At 37.7% G+C, this 18,798-nt stretch overlaps 2 protein-coding genes and 1 non-coding gene across 3 annotated transcripts; 1 reads left to right on the plus strand and 2 right to left on the minus strand.

Annotated features, from left to right (window-relative positions):
* The first annotated feature begins 6,370 nt into the window (after positions 1–6,370).
* On the plus strand, positions 6,371–12,686 carry LOC110153555 (transmembrane protein 138-like). Its single transcript, XM_055154769.1, has 5 exons — positions 6,371–6,469; positions 8,362–8,612; positions 9,438–9,609; positions 9,681–9,756; positions 12,372–12,686. Exons 2-5 carry the CDS (start codon positions 8,527–8,529, stop codon positions 12,512–12,514), a joined length of 477 nt encoding a protein of 158 aa, XP_055010744.1. The 5' UTR covers positions 6,371–6,469; positions 8,362–8,526; the 3' UTR covers positions 12,515–12,686.
* On the minus strand, positions 12,377–15,725 carry LOC129409244 (cilia- and flagella-associated protein 70-like). The gene is made up of 7 exons (XM_055154813.1): positions 15,714–15,725; positions 14,991–15,152; positions 14,632–14,721; positions 14,359–14,460; positions 13,419–13,466; positions 13,236–13,343; positions 12,377–12,510 (listed from the first exon to the last, which is right to left on the minus strand). The coding sequence occupies exons 1-6, from the start codon at positions 15,723–15,725 to the stop codon at positions 13,242–13,244; spliced, it is 516 nt and encodes a 171-aa protein (XP_055010788.1). The 3' UTR covers positions 12,377–12,510; positions 13,236–13,241.
* A 2,461-nt stretch (positions 15,726–18,186) lies between these two features.
* Positions 18,187–18,301, minus strand: trnal-caa (transfer RNA leucine (anticodon CAA)). The gene is made up of 2 exons: positions 18,264–18,301; positions 18,187–18,232 (listed from the first exon to the last, which is right to left on the minus strand). It is a non-coding gene; the product is annotated as a tRNA-Leu (tRNA).
* Between the last annotated feature and the right edge of the window lie 497 nt (positions 18,302–18,798).

An 18,798-nucleotide genomic window follows, 5' to 3' on the forward strand; every position in this document is an offset into this window, starting at 1 on the left:
TCATCGAGGCAGGGCAGGCTCCACCCCGGACACGGACGAGCGGAATCTGGAGACCCCGCAGGCTGCACTCCGAACACCGCACTCATATAACCCCCTTTTTTCCTGTCTGGTTGAATCAATGTTTACTTTTTACCATTAGACATAGACGAAAAGGTTAAATGAAAAATCCATGACCTATCAGAAGACAAAAATACCTAAAATTATTGGTATAATGTGTAAAAGTCATATAACTAGTCCAGTCTATAATAACTCTATAATTCTCTCATTTTGCCATATTTAAATTATTGTGTAGAAATTTGGAGGAACAATTACAAAAGTACTATTCAACCCATATTTATACTGCAGAAAAAAAAAGTCATAAGAATTATTAACTTAAACTTAAAACAATAAGGCCAGGACTAACACCAAAGGTAGATGTCTCCCAATCTTTTTCCCAAACTTTTTTTTCTGGAGACCCATAGTTTAAAAGTCACAAGCCCTCACAATCCAAGTCAATAGACAATATTCATAAATCACAAAATAAAGGTGGATTTGACCATTATTGAACATTAATGATGATATTTTACTGACTGAGTGATCGTGTCTCTGAACAATTAGTATTACTCAAGTTTTAAACAATGAAAAACAGTCATTGAAGCAACAATAAAAGGATCCATAAGTCGCCTATTTGGACATTAAATGTAGAACATTTCTTTTTCTTTTCAACATTCACTTGAACTAGCAATATTGGAACAAAATAGTCACTAGTTCTCCCATGTGTCAGAATTGTATATCACAGACTTAACATACAGATCGTGACAAAGCGACCCCAAAAAATCTCTTGTGACCCACCTGAGGGTTGCGACTCAGTCTTTGGGAAGCAATAAGTTAGAGGAGTAGATCTATGGAATAGTCTGGATGACAGGTTAAAAGGATCAACATCAATAAAACCTTTTTTTATTATTATTACAAATTAAATTCTATAGACAAATACAATGCACTAGAATGATTTAAAGACATATTCTTACTACATAGAGAGATAATAAGATAATGTGGATTCTGTAGGCTACAGAAACGGGTTAGTGTGTTGAATAAATGTTGATGGAAAAAGTTTTTTTTTTTTTTCTCTCTCTTAGGTGTAGGAAGTGAAATAGTTTACTCAAAAGAACTACTGTACTTAACTCATGAGTACTGTTATTAGCATTATTGTATCTGTATATATTTTCTCTGTTCTGTCCAAGTTGTTCTTGTTGTTTAAAGACAATCGTATTCTTGGCATCATCATTGTAAACAGGGTTAGGCATTCATAAGTCATTTCACTTCAGCCTAAACCCCTTCGGTCATAGTTTTATGTGAAATGTTTATAACAGTCTATTAAGTACATGATTAAGTACATGACTGAAGAAAATCAACTACTACTGCTACTACTACTACTACAGTTAAAGTATTACAGTGACAAAGTTACATTTTTGATCATCGCTGCAATTTTTTGATTATCCTTTCCTGACACCATGAACAGGAACATTTAGTCACTATCACACCACAAAAATGTTCCACAGTACAGCATTAAACTCATATAGCTTGCATTTTTTACAGCTACAGTTTTAATGTTTTTATTGCCTTTACAAACATGTATTCTTACTCTGAGGGGTGTCACCTCTCCACAGATCTGACATTGCAATAGTTGGGTTTTAAATGACATCACAGAATTCTATAAACCTATATTATTTAATACAGATGGGGGCAGCTAAAATTAATATTGTTCATCTGTAGATTTTTGTTGTAATACAGCGTGGTCTTGGGTCCAGGCAATAACAGAAATGATCAGGGTCCATATTTGTGAGTATACCTTTTAGATATTTCATGGTAAAGTACAGTGTAATCAATAGGAAAATCTGTCTCTCACCCCCCTCCAATGTGTGGAACTTTCTAAACGAAGCAATAACTTCTACATGGGGACAAGCAGGTGGCGGACAGTCTGCTAGATGTTTTGTGCATTTAAATTGAAAAGTGTATTTACAATGATAGTACAAATTACCAAATGTCCTGATGCTTTTAAAAGCATATAATAACATTTTTTGTGCATGTTTTATTTAGTATGTATATATGCAATAACACCACATTTTCTTTGAGACTCAGGATTTTCTGCTGTTGTTCCAGGGCAGGGTGCCTCTTCTGGGCCAGTGATGTCCCTCTGGGCTGCTCCACAGTTTCGTTGGGAGGATTTTTCATTCCCCTCGGCTTCTCTGGTTGGTCCTTGTGTGGAGGTGATGTGGCTGTGATTGTGAATAACTGATGATATTTCTTTTTTATTTATGTTTATTAAGGACATCACGGTCATATTAGACAAGCCAGATGCATTGTTTTGAGTGTTTTAGCTCAAGTGCTATTTTTCAACACCTGTCCGTAGAAAAAATATAAGCTACATGCATAAAAACAGACAAGAGACATTCATTACATACAGATAAGATATATACAGCATTATACATTTTCAGTGAAAGCATTTTTTTGTTGGAAACATACAATAATTTTAATTTACTTTTAAATGTGTTGATATTATTTAAATCAGCAGGTTGCAGTTCCACAGTCCGGGCCCCTTTGGCAGAGAAAGAGACTGACCACGAGTCCTGTACATAGGAACAACATAATTACCACTAGTAGTTCCTCCTATAGTAGCTCTGTGTGTACATTTTATGGTCCTGGCAAATTCTGAATTCAGTAGTATATTGGGGTTAATACACTTAAAAATAATTGAAGGTTATTAAAACTGGTAAACTTTTCAAATTTAAATAGGTTATGTGTCTTTAAAATTTCACAGTGGTGCCAGTGTTTGGGTTTTTTGTCAAGGACCTTAAGGGTCAATTTGCAGAGGTGGGACTTGCAGGTCGTGACTTAGACTTGAGTCGGACTTGAGGCACTATTTTTAGGATCTGAAACTTGACTTGATAAAATGGACTAAGACTTGGGACTCGACTTGGACTTGAAGGTCAGTGACTTGGGACGTGACTCGAAACTGAGCTCTGTGACATGAAAAAATTTGATTCTTCTCCTAAAAAAAATATATGGTTTTTGAAAATACTTTTCTCTTCACAGTTGATAAATGCTGTGCTTAATTTTACAGGAACAAACTGGAACATGTCCCTCCTACTTCTGTGTTTGTTACTTTGGATGGAACTTTTGTGGTGTTACCTGCCAAGGGACTACAGAGGGAAATTAGCAGTCTTGCTATAATCTGGCATATTTACACTGCAATGTTGTAGATGTTCATTAATATGCACTGTCCCTATTAAATAAATAAATAAATAAAATAAAGTACTGTGAGATGTATCCTCAAATGTATTACAATAATATACAGTACAATACAGTAAAACAGAGGAACTACAAAGAACATGATCCTTCCATTTCAGTGCAGACTACATGACAAAAATAACTGTTATTAAGCACTTTTAAATCTTATTTCTTTCTGTTCTGACCATATTGATTCACACTAAGATTTTGTCAAGACATTTAAAAAAGAAAAAATAGCATTTCTACAACTCTTATATAAGCTGTATTTGGTACTTTGGTTTAAAGAAATAACTTGACGCTCAAAGCAGACGATGTGGACTTGGATTTATGAGCTACTGACTCGAGACTCAACTTGGACTTACCTGTATTTGACTTGGGACTTGATTCGGACTTGAGGTCAAAGACTTGAGACTTACTTGACACTCACAAAACAACGACTTGGTCCCACCTCTGTCCATTTGTATAATAAACAGAGAGATTTCAATGTGGCTGAGACGTGGGTTCATGAGCTGATACAATAAGATAAATGTGAGAAGATCAGATTTCGTGACTTTATTTCTAAATCAGACTATCATTCAACTTTTATCTTTAAATGTTTTGTTTGTGAATAAACAGAAGCCTGGTCAAGCTGCTGTATGACAACGGTTTTGATGCACTGGCCAATGTGAACCAACACATACGAACCACAAGATGGAGCCATACTTAAGTGCATTAAACTTTTCCTAGAAGTATTACCAGCACCCAGAAATGTGACAGGAAAAGCCAATGAGAACATCTTCTGGCTAACTTTACATCCTGTTGGTTTGTTTAACAAAATACCCCAAATTATTTTGAGGACTTAAATTGTTACTTCAAAACTTACTACTACACAGCAAAAACTGGAGGGTTAAAATTTCAGAGTAAAATATTTCAGAGTTGTTTTTAACTCAAAAATTGTTATTTTAACTATTTGAAAGTTAAATGAGGGTTTGAGTTAAGGTTATTTGAGTTGATATGGTTGAAGTTAAATCAGTTTTACTTAGTGTTAATTCAACTTCCAGTAGTGTTAATTCAACTTCCACTATTGTTAATTCAACTTCCACCAGTGTTAATTTGTCTCCTCCCACCCACCACTTCAAACTCCCGCATGAGAAGACCAGTTTGAACCAGCTTTGTTCATAATTTCATCTTAAATTAACTACAATAAAGTGTAAAAATAAAACACCTCTGTGTGTTGTTTATCTAAATCAGGATAACTCTACTTAACCGTTTACTCTCAAAACGTTAATATAACTCTTGATTTCAGGGTTAAACAGGAATTTTGATCCAGTGTTACTTTATTAACATTTCCAAAAATGTTAAATTAACTCTAGAACAGATTAGACTAATATAAACTCTGACAAAATGTTAAAACTGATTCTGTGTCAATTTTAACACTTCACTTTTTGCTGTGTACTACTTTGATTAACATTATTATTAGTCTTAGATGAAGTAAAAAGTAGCACTCTAGATTGATAAGTAGTTATATAAGTAAGCTAAAAAATAAAATGCAACCAAAATAGGCCTACTGCTTATTTAGATTTTAGAATTGATGTGACCACCAGACAAAATATTTCCAGAAAATGTTATGGTATATCTTGACAAAAAGGAGGAAAAACCAAATGATCTCAAATGGAAAAACATACTTGGAGTCGTGCTGTGTTAAATTCAAACATGTTTAACACAAAAACTCAGCACCCATTTCATCTCTGGAACAGAACACACTCTTTCCCAGCTTGTGATGTCATGTGGTAATACAGGAAGTGCTCCACTGTGTTTTTAAACTCCAACACATGTGAATGAAACCACAACTTCAGGTACGTTTTTGATGAGGAAACAGCATTCTAACATGGCTTAAAGCTCACAAGATTAAATTTTGCATAATATAGGACTTTGCATATATGTTTCTACAGTTGTAATGTATAGATATAAGTAGTAGTAGTAGTAAATGCCTCTTATCATACTCAGCTCTCGTCTGTGCTCAACCGTATAAGACTGGAGGAGGGTGGAGGTGGAGGATAATCTCATTAAACGTGCTGGACTCAATCTGTGACTGTGCTTTTTGTCCCCGGCCGAGCGTGCACCTACCTCGTCTGATACTGCACTCTCCTCAGGTATGACTTTATCTTCTGTCTGTAAGTCAAAATAATATCACTACTTGACTCTCTATCCCAGTTTGGAGGTACAACTAGCCTTTCTTAGGTACCAGATACTTTTTTATTACCTGTTTTGCCCAGATTGCAGCCAGGCCAAGCAGGTATCAACTCTTTTATTGCTGATTGGTCAGAGTATTGGATGAATCCGTGGTGAGCGCAGAGCTTCCATGGATACTGATTTGTTGTGGGCAGTTTCCATGAGTAACGGAAACACGACGAGGCCAAAAAGGGCAAGCAGAATAGGGTTGTTATCTGTTTTTCAGATTCTAAAATGTGATGTTGTCATACTCCTAAATGGGGGGCAAAGAACAGATTCATTAACTGTTATTGATTACATATATCAAAAAAGTTAATGCACAAATGTTGACCCTGATCCTTTAAATAGTGACGACCTCAACAAAAGTCTGCATTTTAACAATATTCATTTAAGATGCCCCCATCTGATTTGAATATTATTGCTCTTGAGAATGCAGTGTCATCTAAAACCTGCTGTATTTTCAGACTGTTCATACTATATGATGTGATGATACATTGGAAAGCCTGGAGTTGTGTCGTTGTGTGAGACAGTAGAATGTGGGACAATTTGAGCGCGTAAACCTCCATGCTGAGAATTAGTCCTAATCTGGCCTCCACCTGGCACCTCCGAGCACCACTATTTATACTTGTCCAGGAGCAGGCTAGAGGTCAGAGCAGGACCCACCAGCCTGAGCGCATGGACTGGGCTGGTAGACCAATCAAGCCATCCAATCCTATCAACATCAGACATGCAGCTATTTATTTTGTAGTTTGTTACAGTTTGCTGATATTCATTGTTTTGTTTTTTTAAGAATCATCTGGTGCTTTGACCCCTGAAAGAGGTATGAAGGAAACCTGACTGCAGCCTGTAAGGATGGTGCTAAATGTGCGGGCTAATCTTATCTGTCTGCTGTGGAGTTCTCAACTGCAACAATGTGACCCTCACTGCTGCAGACACCCGCTGTGAACGGAAGATGGACCGAAGGATGACATAACCAGCCTGTATGGAACAGGTAGGGATGGCATCGATTTTACAAAATGAAAAAGAAAGAAGCAATAGGTTGTGGTCATGTTCTAGAACTGTTGCTCCAAACCAAGATGGCAGGAAACATCGGCAAGCACCAGAGACTGTAGGAGTTCCCAGAATTTTGAGAGGTCAGAGGGTCTGTCACTAATCATTTTCAAGATTCTCAAGATAAAGATGAACTGGTGTGGGCAGAGCGGTTCTTTAGTTTGAGTTTTTCCTCAAGTGATGAAAAGAGGAGGCCACTGTCTGTATGAATGAATGGTCATGTATGTTTGTACACATTCTAGACAAATGACTGGAAAATGGGTAAGAATGTAAACACCTCAGTTACTGTTTGTTAGAAACATTTTTCATGTGATGTACTTGTCACCACTTTAGACAGGGGAACCACTACTGTTTCTGAATGTGACAGTGTTATCATTTTAGATTGAGGGCAGGGGCCTATACTGTTTATGAAAGAAATGTCCAAACATATGATCCACAAGTGGAATCATATCATGTCATCATTATTAGAGCCCAACCGATATATCAGTGTATTATCGACCAATATGGACACCTGAAAGCATATCGGCTATCAGCCGATATGTTTGATGATATGGGCCAATATTTCACGTGGGCATGTTATACCTCGTTATAAATCTTAGACTCTCTACTTTATGTTCATTTAATCCAATTTACACAGATAAATGTCCTAATATGTGGCTCCATATCAGTATTTATCTACAGAGTCATTTGTCTGTGTGTGTCATACTGTCCCTGAACACACCACAGAGTCACTCACTCACGTGTGTTTGTTTACACCCACAGACACAGATCCAAACACTGAGATTATATTCTTTTTACAGACAATCGGTTTGAGTCTGGATTAAAAGGACATTTATTAGTGCAGACTTGTGATGTGAGGAGGAGTCTGTGTGAGCGCTGAGTGTTGGAAATATGTCGATTTGGTATTGGTATTGGTTATTTGTTATTGGTTAGCGATTAGCTGCTGTAGCTCTCACACATAAACAGTCTGTTTTCTATTGGTCTATTGTAAAGTGACTATATTGGCTGTATACATGTTACTGGACCTGCATTGATATGTAAATGAGCTGTGACTAGAGGTGTGAATTATGACATTTATGCATATAATTAATTACTGCATTACTGCACGCAGCATTTACGGCTAAAGTCTAATAGCCGTAGTTACTTTCTTTACTAGCTAGTAGTTGGCTACTGTTAGAGTCGGCTCTTTGAAGCGAACGACGGGAGCCTGTTCCTTATTGGGAGCTGTGTTTTCTCTTTCTCTCACTTTTTTTCTCTTCACTTCAATAAACCAGGACTAATCTTGGGCTCAAGAGAGGGAGAGAGATAGAGACCGAGTCCCACTCAGTCCTGGTTCAGTTCTGGTTTAGTCCTGCTTTGGTCTTGCTTTGGTCCTGCTTTAGACCTGCTTTAGACCTGGTTCAGTCCTGGTTTAGTCCTGCTTTAGTCCTGCTTTAGTCCTGCTTGCAACAAAACAATCTGAAGAGCCGCTTGGGACCCGAAAGAGCCAGCTGCTTTAGTGAGCCGAGCCAAAAGAGCCAGTTCTCTAAAAGAACTGGAATACCCATCACTAGTAGCTAGAATGTGATGCAAAAATGCCATTAGGTCGACCTACTGTCTGTAAATATGACACAAAGAGTCAGAAAAACAATAAATGTTGCCTAAATAAACCCAATTTAAAATCCACCAGAGCCAAACCTAAGCTTTTTAAACAAATCAAGATTTACACTGAATTTTTACATCACTAAATATATTGGTGATTATATCGGCTATCGGCCGATGACCTGCTTTGTGAATTCTGTGTGTTTTAGTCTCTTCTGCTGACGCCTGTCACACTGTGCTCTCTGTGTACAGGAGTGCTGGAGTGTACTGCAGAGGGTTCATGTTTCCATGGTGTGTGTGTGAGGGAGCGGCGCAGCAGTGGATTCTCAGTGGGCTCAGCACCAGCCCGGGCTCCCACCAGGCTATGGGCCCGAGAGACTCCAGACCACTAACTACTGTGTGGTGCTGGGCATCCAGATGAGCCTTCTCTGCTTCGACCTGTTTGTCAACTCCTGCAGTGAACTGATCCGCTACGAGCCAGCCAACCAGCTCATGCTCTTTATGTGAGCACCAACACCATGTCACACCAAATATATGTTTAGTCAGCTGTAGCACAACCCTTCTGGACTGATGTCAGCCATAATGTCATCACATTTGTCATATCATTTTAACATCAATACAATTTAAGTGCAACTAAATACTACATCAGTTTGCTGAATTTTTATTTTTGGCTACTTAATGGCATTAGTGGCATTTTAATTACATTATTTACTGTTCCGAGTCCTTTTTGACAATTTTAGTGCAAATAAATAAATAAATTTTTGGTCTAAAACTGAGTGTGCTGGCTCCATTGTCCACTGCAGTTTTAAATACTATGTAACATCACACAGGACTGTCCTGGTTACATATTACATACACCTATCTGCAGTGGTGGAGTTTGAGTCCTCGCTCTTCTATTTTTCTATTTGAAATGTGATTATGGGAGGAGTTCAGGTTTTTAGTCCCACCTGAATGACTCTCCTCACTACAAGTGTACAGTGATATTTATTATTATTTTTTTTTTATGTATTAGTTAATATACTATTGTTAAGAGTTTAGAAATACCAGGAGCTGAATATAAATCAGAAGTTACATTCCAACATTTACTTACTCAGTACTTGGATATATTTTGTATGTTTTTTAGGTATTTAGTATTAAACTACAACATAAACAAATATTTATTGGAAAGAGCAGTATTGATCTAAAACAACTTAATAAACGAAATGGTTCATTGACTTCCTGTGGAGGTTTTAGAATAATCACAAGTAAATGGAGAGCAGTGGGCAGGGATAGGAGGTAGGTGAAAACAGACATTTTCTCACACATTTTCCCCTTTTCTGGCCTCACAGTGTTCAGGACATCTCCATCCTGCTGAACCTCATCATTATCCTGCTGATGCTGTTCAACACGTATGTGTTCCAAGTGGGGCTGGTGTCTGTGTTACTGGAGCGTTTCCGGGCTCTGCTCATGTTCTCTATGCTCTACCTGATCTTCAGTATCACGCTGCACTGCTGGCTCATGGTACAGGCTAACACTACACTACACATGTCCAACTGATCTGTGATATCCTCTAAACTGTGTCCTGTCTCCAGAATCTGCGCTGGTTTAACACTAACACATATATTTGGACGGACGGACTGCAAGTGCTGTTTATGCTTCACAGGACAGGTAATTTGCATTTCCATCCTCAAGTTGTCCTTACAGTGTCAAAAGCTTGGTAAACTATTAAAAACAACCTGGACATTGGGGAAAAGCCATATTTAAGGTAACCTGTCCATAGAGATTAGCAAAAAAATATAAAGACTGTTAAGTCACTGCTAATGAACACTTTTACATGCTGACACAGTGTACACATTAGGAAACACAGACACACTAGTTTTTAGACAGTAAAACCCTGGTAGCCTTTAGGCGCTACCCTGTGGTGCCCACTACACCAGGACACATTTCCCTACAGCAACAATAAAAGCCTTAAGCCACAGAACAATATGGCAAGAGAATCATCTACTTTTGGATTGGATTTTAACTAATGCCACTGCTCATAGAGTAATATTAGCCCACTTTCCATCTGACATTTTCACATCACACGATTTTATAATTCAGTGCTAATGACAAAGTAGATTCATTTAATGCAGTAGAAGGAAACATTTGTATTATAATTCATTCTTAAATGTTCTATAAAACTAATAGCATTGTACCCTGTCAATCATTTCTGTGTGGTCCTAATGCAGTCTCCTCTGTGTGGGTGTAATTCATTCACGTTCATAAGCTCATAAGCAGATGAGAGGATTTATGCTCTAGTATTGCCCACAGCAGGTGATCCAGTGTTTAACATGTAGACATGTACTGTTTATGTTATGTCTGCTGTTGTTTACCCAGCACTTAGACCCACCCATAAGATAGAAACCATACCATTCACTTTATTCTAAACTTTATTTTAAAGCTCCACTGAGACTGGAACATATCATTTGTTTGACTGCTGTTTTTGTGCAAACCTTGAAATGCTCCATACTCCATCTTGTATACTGAGGATAAAAGATTTGAGTTTTGCTTTTCTAGAGCAGGATCTGTCACCGGCTTGTGCCTACAGAGATGCCTGGAATGTTCAACACTATTTCATTAAATTTGCATTCATTCTTACTGTAAAGGGGCTTGACTCTCAACAGATCTGACTTGTTTCTGTCGAGCTCAACCAACTCCAAAAATGTTACATTGTGCACATTTACTACATTAATCGTGTTATTAATCCTTAGCTCAGGGGTCTCCAACCTGTAGCTCCGGAGCTACCAGAAGCTCTTTACCCCCTTCTAAGTAGCTCACCAAGGGATTTCAGTATTAACCAAATTTTTGTTGTTCAGTTACATGCCTATTACCATTTTATATGTATAATTTTGAGGCCCAACTTTATGCACTAATAAATGGACAGCAGTTTAGGTTTTATAGGCATCAAATGTATCTCAGTTTTATTTTTCTCCAGCGACTAGGTCAGGAATCAGAATACACTAGACAGCTTGCAAGAATTACCAGAAGTGTGAGTCCCGGCACCAGCCAATCAGTGAAGAGCCATATATTCTGTGTTGGCAACAATTCCCGAGATCGAGGATTTAAAGCCGGAACAAAGAGAATGTTTGGTGAATTTTATCAAGGGGAAAGACGTTATTGCTCTTCTTCCTATGGGATTTGGGAAAAACTTAATATACCAGTTAACCCCGTTAGCGGCGCATTACATACGCCACAACTAAACAGCAGCGATTGTAGTACCCACCTACCGTCGAGCAAACGAATTCCAACGCTGCGAAGATCAGCCAGTTTCCACGAAGTGAAACTGGCTCATGAATCAGGCCAGTACCCCAAGGCTCGCCCTCTTTCTTATAATCGTCTCAGTTTCTTGCGGCCGCTAAAATGAGTAGCTCTCCGGCATTTTTGTTTTGTAAAGGTAGCTCACCAGAGGAAAAATGTTGGAAACCCCTGCTTTAGATATTTGTCTAAAAAGTTATTATGGAAGTGGTAATTCAATACTTTTATATGCTGCATAAAGTGATAACACAACTATTTTGGCTTGTTTATCCAAATGGCTTGTACTTAATTAGAGATTCTGCAAATATAGTAGTTTAAATCATTCTGTTTGTTCAGTCCACTGAATCACTTGAAGACTCTATAGCATCGCACGGTGCATATTCAGATGACATCACAGCTCCAGACCTATTATTCTAATAGAAATGGGAGGCACGTCAGCAGTTATCAATGTTATTTAGCTGAATTCATTTTAATATAAACCTTGCCACTTATATTGACAGTGCACTGTGTATCTTTTCTGTTGGAGGGTTTGCCACCTGCTTGTCTCCAATGAGATGTTATTGTTTTGCCTTCAGTGTTCCAGAGTATAGCACTAAACTTAGCTGTCTTGTTAATTCAGTAGTTGTTGTTATTCCTGTTATTAAGAAATACCTTAAAAATATTCTTACTGTAAGCAGGGTCACCCCTACCCAGATCTGACCTGTAACTTAGCCTGGTGAGGTCCCCTGCTTGTCTCAATAAAGAGAAGTTTAATGCCATACTGTGGGATATTCAAGACAAGCAGATGGCGGACCCTCAACCAGAAAAATTACAGTGCACCTTTAATGATCAAGTTCAACATGTCAAACCAAGTAGTCAATAGAGAAAACCATAATAGATAATTGAGGAAGCATAGAAGACATTTTGCAAAGTAGAGCAGGTATTTTAATAATGCTAATGAGTTTGAATAGTAATTGTATAAGTGATGAAGTGCATGTGTTTGTCCCCAGCTTCAGTGCTCTACTACTATTTCTACAAGCGCACGGCGGAGTGTCTGGGAGACCCACGGCTCTATGAAGATTCCCCCTGGCTCCAGGACATCTTCTCTCGTATCAGACAGCAGGGCTCCTTCTTTAATAACCAGCAGCACTGAAAAACACAGACAAACACAGACTCTGTTGATGACTATGCGGTGTTTGGAGCTCATTTGTGTTCATTTGTTTGCAGATGTGAACACAGCCTGTGCCAAATTTCATATGGCACTAGAACAGAACATTTAACATGGATGAACTGAATAAACTATATTTATTTATTACTCATTACTGAAGTCACTATATGCCATTTGTAGAATGTATTTTCTGATTTATGATACTTTTCTGTATGCAGTGATTGTGAATCATTTGTTGAAATATATGTAAACTTGTGCTAATGCAGATACATTAATCATATACTTCTTTGTCAAACTTTTATTTTATGTTCAGCTCTTGACCAAATGTGTAATAAAATACATTCTTATAACAGCAAAGGTTAGATATTATTCTAGATATACTGTAGATTTTATAGAAATTAAAGGTGCACCGCGTAACTTTTCTGGTAAGTGGTCAGCCACCTGTTTGTCTCCATGGAGATGTTAATGCTTTGCCTGGAATATTTCAAAGTATGACATTAAACTGATCTTTTTCATTATATTTATACCTGTCCAGAGATCAAACGTACTGTAACTTGGTCTGGCGGTTGATATGCTTAATGCTATACTGCGGAACATTCTTGGCAAAGCATTAACATAATCATAGAGGCAAGCAGCTGGTGTATCCTCCTCCACCAGAAAAGTTACTCACTACTTCTCATCTTGAACATGATCTCAGCATACATACGGTTTGTTAAATGGCAGCTCCTTTAAAGCAGTCGTCCAGGTAGCTGAAGCGCGCCTGGTCGTGTATTTGTGTATACTCTCTGATGAGCTCTTCATTGTGGAGTTTAAACTGCAACACGACATGAATACTGTGAATATAACAGGTATCGTAATGAGCTATGTGGATGATAGTTTTCAGACTCACCTTCACTGCGTATTTATAAAACTGCTCTGCTTCTTTAATCCTGCCAGACTGAAACAGAGGACAACAGAAAGTAGTTTATGCGCATCTGTCAAACATTCAGTTTTGGAGGGTATAACCTTTCCCTCAAACCAAGACATACTTTATTTATAAGGTGCTTTATAAACGTTATAGATGACCAAAGTGCCCTTCATAACACGTGCAATAAATAGACAGCAATCATAATCAAAGCAAGTTTATCATCTATTTTCACATGCTCACGAAAATCTAATAATGATCTGATTCAGGGGGACAACAATGAGAAAGAAATGTGTCTATTTGTCATTTTACATGTCATTTCAATCATCTTAAACACAGCCACTGATAGACTGTGTTCTTTTTCTTCTGACATCTTTGTTTTCAGTCTCTTCATCCCAGTTCCACACACAGGCTGGAGTCATTTAGTCGATGGTGTCTTTTTTATTTGTTATTTTACTGAGATTATAAAGGCACAACAGCAGAAAGTAAAGTAGAAGAAAGTAGAGCTATCTGGAGTTTTGGAGTGACTGGGCAGATTAATCAGATTTTTCCCTTTCCAAGATGTTGTTTACAAGATCCTAATGATTTTTGGATCTTTTTCCAGCACCATGCCAGGTCCTCTTTTAGTTGATTGCCTGATACACAGAGCTTGTGTTTAGTGACTAACAATGTCTTTAGTTGTAACGGCCATAGTGGCCCGCTCCCTCTCCTGGACACCACGTGTATATGACCTACTTTCTAAGAAGGCTTGCGATAAGACAGTGGAGATGGTCGTGGACTTCAGGAAAATCTTACTTCCGAATCATTACAAAGAATCTGAAGAATCTTTAGAGACACCAAATCTGATCTAAACAGGCTATCACTGCTCCATTCACAATAACTGTACATTTGCACTATTGTTTTCTTGTATAAAGCCTTAGCTCACCTTGAGAGCGATGAAGGAGAGGTAGGCCCACACTTGTGCATTCTGGTTGTTCAGGTGGTTGGCTTCAGTCAGGGCAGCTTCAGCCAGGCTCAGCTCCTCCAACTTTCACACAGTAATACAACCATTTAGAAAAGTACATTGCGCAATAAAAATGAAAAAATATGGGAATATAGAAGGAACTCTTATTGGTCTTCCAGTGTTAGGGGTACAGTGATTAAATTTAGGGAAAACGTGTAAATAAGTACTAATAATAACAGTGTAATTTGTTTTTACCCGGTAACAGGCAGCTCCCAGCCCAAGCCAGGTGAGGCAGGATGGGGACTGCTCACAGGCTTGCAGATGGACCAGTTTGGCTTGTTCAAACTGAGGACACAATACAAATACAAACTGTTATTTTTGTGTTAAATTATGTTTTTTGTGTGTTTTATTTTGTCTAACTCTGATCAGAAGATCATGCTATATCAGAATGTGATGTTATTTCAGAATGTGATGTCTTTTGGAATGTGATGTGAATGTGCTCAATTAAATTTGCATCACATATCTGCAACTAAAGCTTAATTATTTGACGGAATTTTCACAAATTGACACATTCTAAGTACTAGTCGTGTGTATGTGGGTGTCTAAGAGCTGACCTGTCCCTCCTGCTGGCAGATGTCCCCCAGCCTGAGCAGCACCAGGTGAGGGTTCTGTGGAGGCGGCTGGAAGCTCAGACTACACTCATAACTGTCCTTAGCAGAGCTGAGGGAGCCCTGCAGGAAGAGACAGTGGCCCTTCAGAGCCCAGGCCTCAGCATTCTGTCAGAGAAGCAGAGGAGAAACCAGTCAGTTTTACACTAGGGTCTGTTACCATAACATTTATATTTAAAAACAGATGGGGAATTACAGATTAATATTCTTCAAATGCAAATTTTTTGATGAAATACAGAAAGTTTTAGGGACTAGTCACTAATGCAAAAGGATCAATTATGAATTTAACTTTTGGTTGAATCATGATCATTATGTCACCCTATCTGGGAGTAAAACCTTAAAACACCAATGGTAAATGGTAAATGGTCACATTTTTCTATAGTGCTTTTCCACCTTCAAGGCACTCAAAGCGCTTTACAACAAGGAACCACTCACCCATTCACACACAGTGTATGCAGACACTGTGGGCAAGGTGGGTTAAGTGTCTTGCCCAAGGACACAATGGCAGCATTCATCTGTGGGAGCTGGAATCACTCCAGCCAACCTGTGATGTTTATGTCGAGAGCTGGATTCAAACAGCCAACCTTCAGATCAGTGGGCGAATGCTCTACCAACTGAGCTACTGCCGCCCCAATAAATTATAATATTGAAAAAACTACTTTATGTCACTGATACAATCATCTTAAAGTAGGATAATCCTGACTAACCCTTTTCTTAATAAACTATTCCATAAATAAAACATGATGCAATACATAAAATAGACAAGTACTTCACTTCAAATGCTAGTTTATGAAAAAAAGTAAAGGTCTCCTCTAATGCAAATAAAAGGTACGCAATAAATAGTATGCTCAAATATATTGTTCATCTTCACTTTTTGAACAATGTGTTGATATTGTGACAGGCTACTTTGCACAACAAAAAGAAATAAGAGGATTTCTTGTAAATTGTCTCTAATCATTATTGTGTAATAGAACATGCTGAAGCTGACCTCATTGTCGTGGTTCAGCGCCTCCTCCAGGCTGACTAAGGCACTGCTGTAGTTCTTCCTGAGCAGTTGGAGACGGGCCAGGTGAAGGAGGTAACGCACAGAACGACCTCCATCTGAAGACAGCAGCTCCAGGGCCAATGCACGCTCTGCCATCTACAAATAGACACACTAAAAAGTTACACACATATACACAATTATCAGAAGAGGGTAGTTCTCATATATTTAAGGGAAAAGGCCCATTGCGATCCCCAAAGTGCCGTGGGGTCGCACTGTAAAGAATGTGATGTCATATCACATATGTCATATGTTTCTCAAACTATGGTACCACTGGTGGTATGCAAGGTTCTTTTGATGGTAAGTGCCGTTTTATACAGTTAAGTTTAATTTAGAGTAAGCTATATTTTGGTCCTCCTTTGGGTAATTTATGTAGTGTTGCAGCAATGTTATGGTCCAATTTTACACCTAATTTAGCACCAATTTAAGCCTGAAATTGTCCTGTTTTAAAGAAGGTTTAGATCTGATGATATACTGAAATCCTAATGTTTTCTTAGGTGCTTTTAGAGCTACTGTCATTTGGGAATGTGATATTATATGAGAACGTGATGTCATTTCAGAATACAATGTTATTTCAGAATACGATGTCATGTCAGAGCAAGCCACAGTTGATCATTCTCAATATGAAAAGCTCTTTTGCTAAAATAGAATATATATATCACCGATGCTAGTTAAGAATGCACATGCCTTTTGTATAAATAGTTGACCCTTACTGTTCTGTTGAAGTCTTTACCTGTACAGCAGAGTTCTGCAGCAGGAAGCTGACTGTTTCTGTGTAAATTGTGACTCTATTTAAGATTCTCTGCTCCTCCTCGTGGTTCTTTGCGTCCTGACTCCACTCTTCATTTCCATCATCGGATTCTTCAAAAAAAGTATTATATTAGTCTTGTTTCGGTGGTTATATGTGTTTAAATGTATTTGTTTAAAAATAAAGTCCTAATTCTAATTTCCAGTAAATTAACCCTAACCCATAGCTTTTATTTGGATATTATATATGATATTATTCAAGTTCAACACCCTGAATGTTCTACCTTATTTACCCCATGAGTAGATCTACATATTGGTATTATAAACTCCTTTTACTTTTCCTATATTTTCCATTTTTGTTGAAAGAAAAAATACAGTTTTCAAATAATTCCATGTTTCCTAGTCTGAATATTGGACAAATACTCATTTCCTGTTTTCACAAGCCATAATACAGATGGGGCAGCTAGAAGTAAAATTATTAAAATGCCGTTTTTTTGTTGTAATATAGTGAGATACTAGGTCTAGTTGTCACTGTAAATCAGGTTAACCATTTGTGAATTCTCCTTTTAGATATTTCCTGGTAAAGTACAATGTAATCATTTCAAAGTCTTTTGAATATAAAACATGTATCACTTCCAAATGCCCAAATATCTCCATACTCTAAACCTGTGTATGAAGAAATGTCATCCTGTCACCTTGGCCACGACGACGACGACGACAATGACAATGACAATGACAATGACAATGACAACAACAACAACAACCCTGATAAAATAGAGTGAAAGAAAAGCCTCTGACGTCTTGTGACGTCTGTGCTCATGTTGCAGCACTTGGCAGGACTTGCCCAGAGCTCCTATTGCCTCTTCTTCTTCTTCTTCTTCTTTTTTCTTGTTGTGACATTGTGTCATTTCATGTGCATATTATTATTTAGATGTGTTGTAATTCAATCTCCAATAAATGATTTTCTTTGTTTTTAACCTTTTGTATGTGTAACAAAGTGTAATAAAAAAAAAATAATAATAAATAAATAAATATATATATATATGAATAATTTTACAACTTGTAAGTTTTGCAGTACCAACAATATGCACTTTTGATCATTATTATGCATAATAATAATAATAATAATAATAATAATAATAATAATAATAATAATAATAATAATAATAAAAATAATAATAAATATAGCCGCAAGCGGCAATGATCGGCCCGCGTCTCGCACGCACGCGCGAGATGCCGAGGGTCCCTGGTCACTACGGGCGAGTCAGGTTTTAAATATATATGTACAAATTATTACATCGTAAATCAAAAGACAGTATTAGATTTATGTGTCTGAAGTCAAGAAAAGGTATGTGTCAGAAGTGGGATTCGAACCCACGCCTCCAGTCGGAGACCAGAAGTCCCGTTTCTACGGAAGGAAGGAGATTATCCTTGAGTCTGGCGCCTTAGACCACTCGGCCATCCTGACACGTTGCGAATACACAAACACAAGTATATATTTAAGCGCTAAACCGTAAAGCGTGACTCAGTATTTGATTAAAGTACTACGAATATTTTGAAATCACGTTTACGAATGCATATCGCTATTTTTTTTTAATTTTTTTTATGTTTTACGTGTCTCTAGAAAGGAAACGTCACCTCATTGCGATCGCGGTTGTGTTCAGACGCTGTTTATCGCCAAAGACGCAGCGTAAACCAGCGGGATACAGCCTAACTTCTATTTTCTGTTCAATGCTTAAATGTTTTAATTTAATTTAATTTAATACAAACAAACGGAGCATTTTGTTTTAGCTGTAAAATTCATAGGAAGTAGCCTTAAAAGTGGACATGCGTAGATAAGGCGCATTACTGCCACCTACAGGACAAACACTGAGTTGACCAGGCAGGATCATACGCTGATTATTCACTGTTTTGTTGTTGTTGTTGTTGTTGTTGTTTTTCTTTATGAAATTACGGTTTTGGTGT

Source organism: Boleophthalmus pectinirostris, unplaced genomic scaffold, assembly GCF_026225935.1.
Source record: "Boleophthalmus pectinirostris isolate CB_2022bp ecotype Guang Dong unplaced genomic scaffold, ASM2622593v1 HiC_scaffold_19, whole genome shotgun sequence".
NCBI classification, from domain to species: domain Eukaryota; kingdom Metazoa; phylum Chordata; class Actinopteri; order Gobiiformes; family Gobiidae; genus Boleophthalmus; species Boleophthalmus pectinirostris.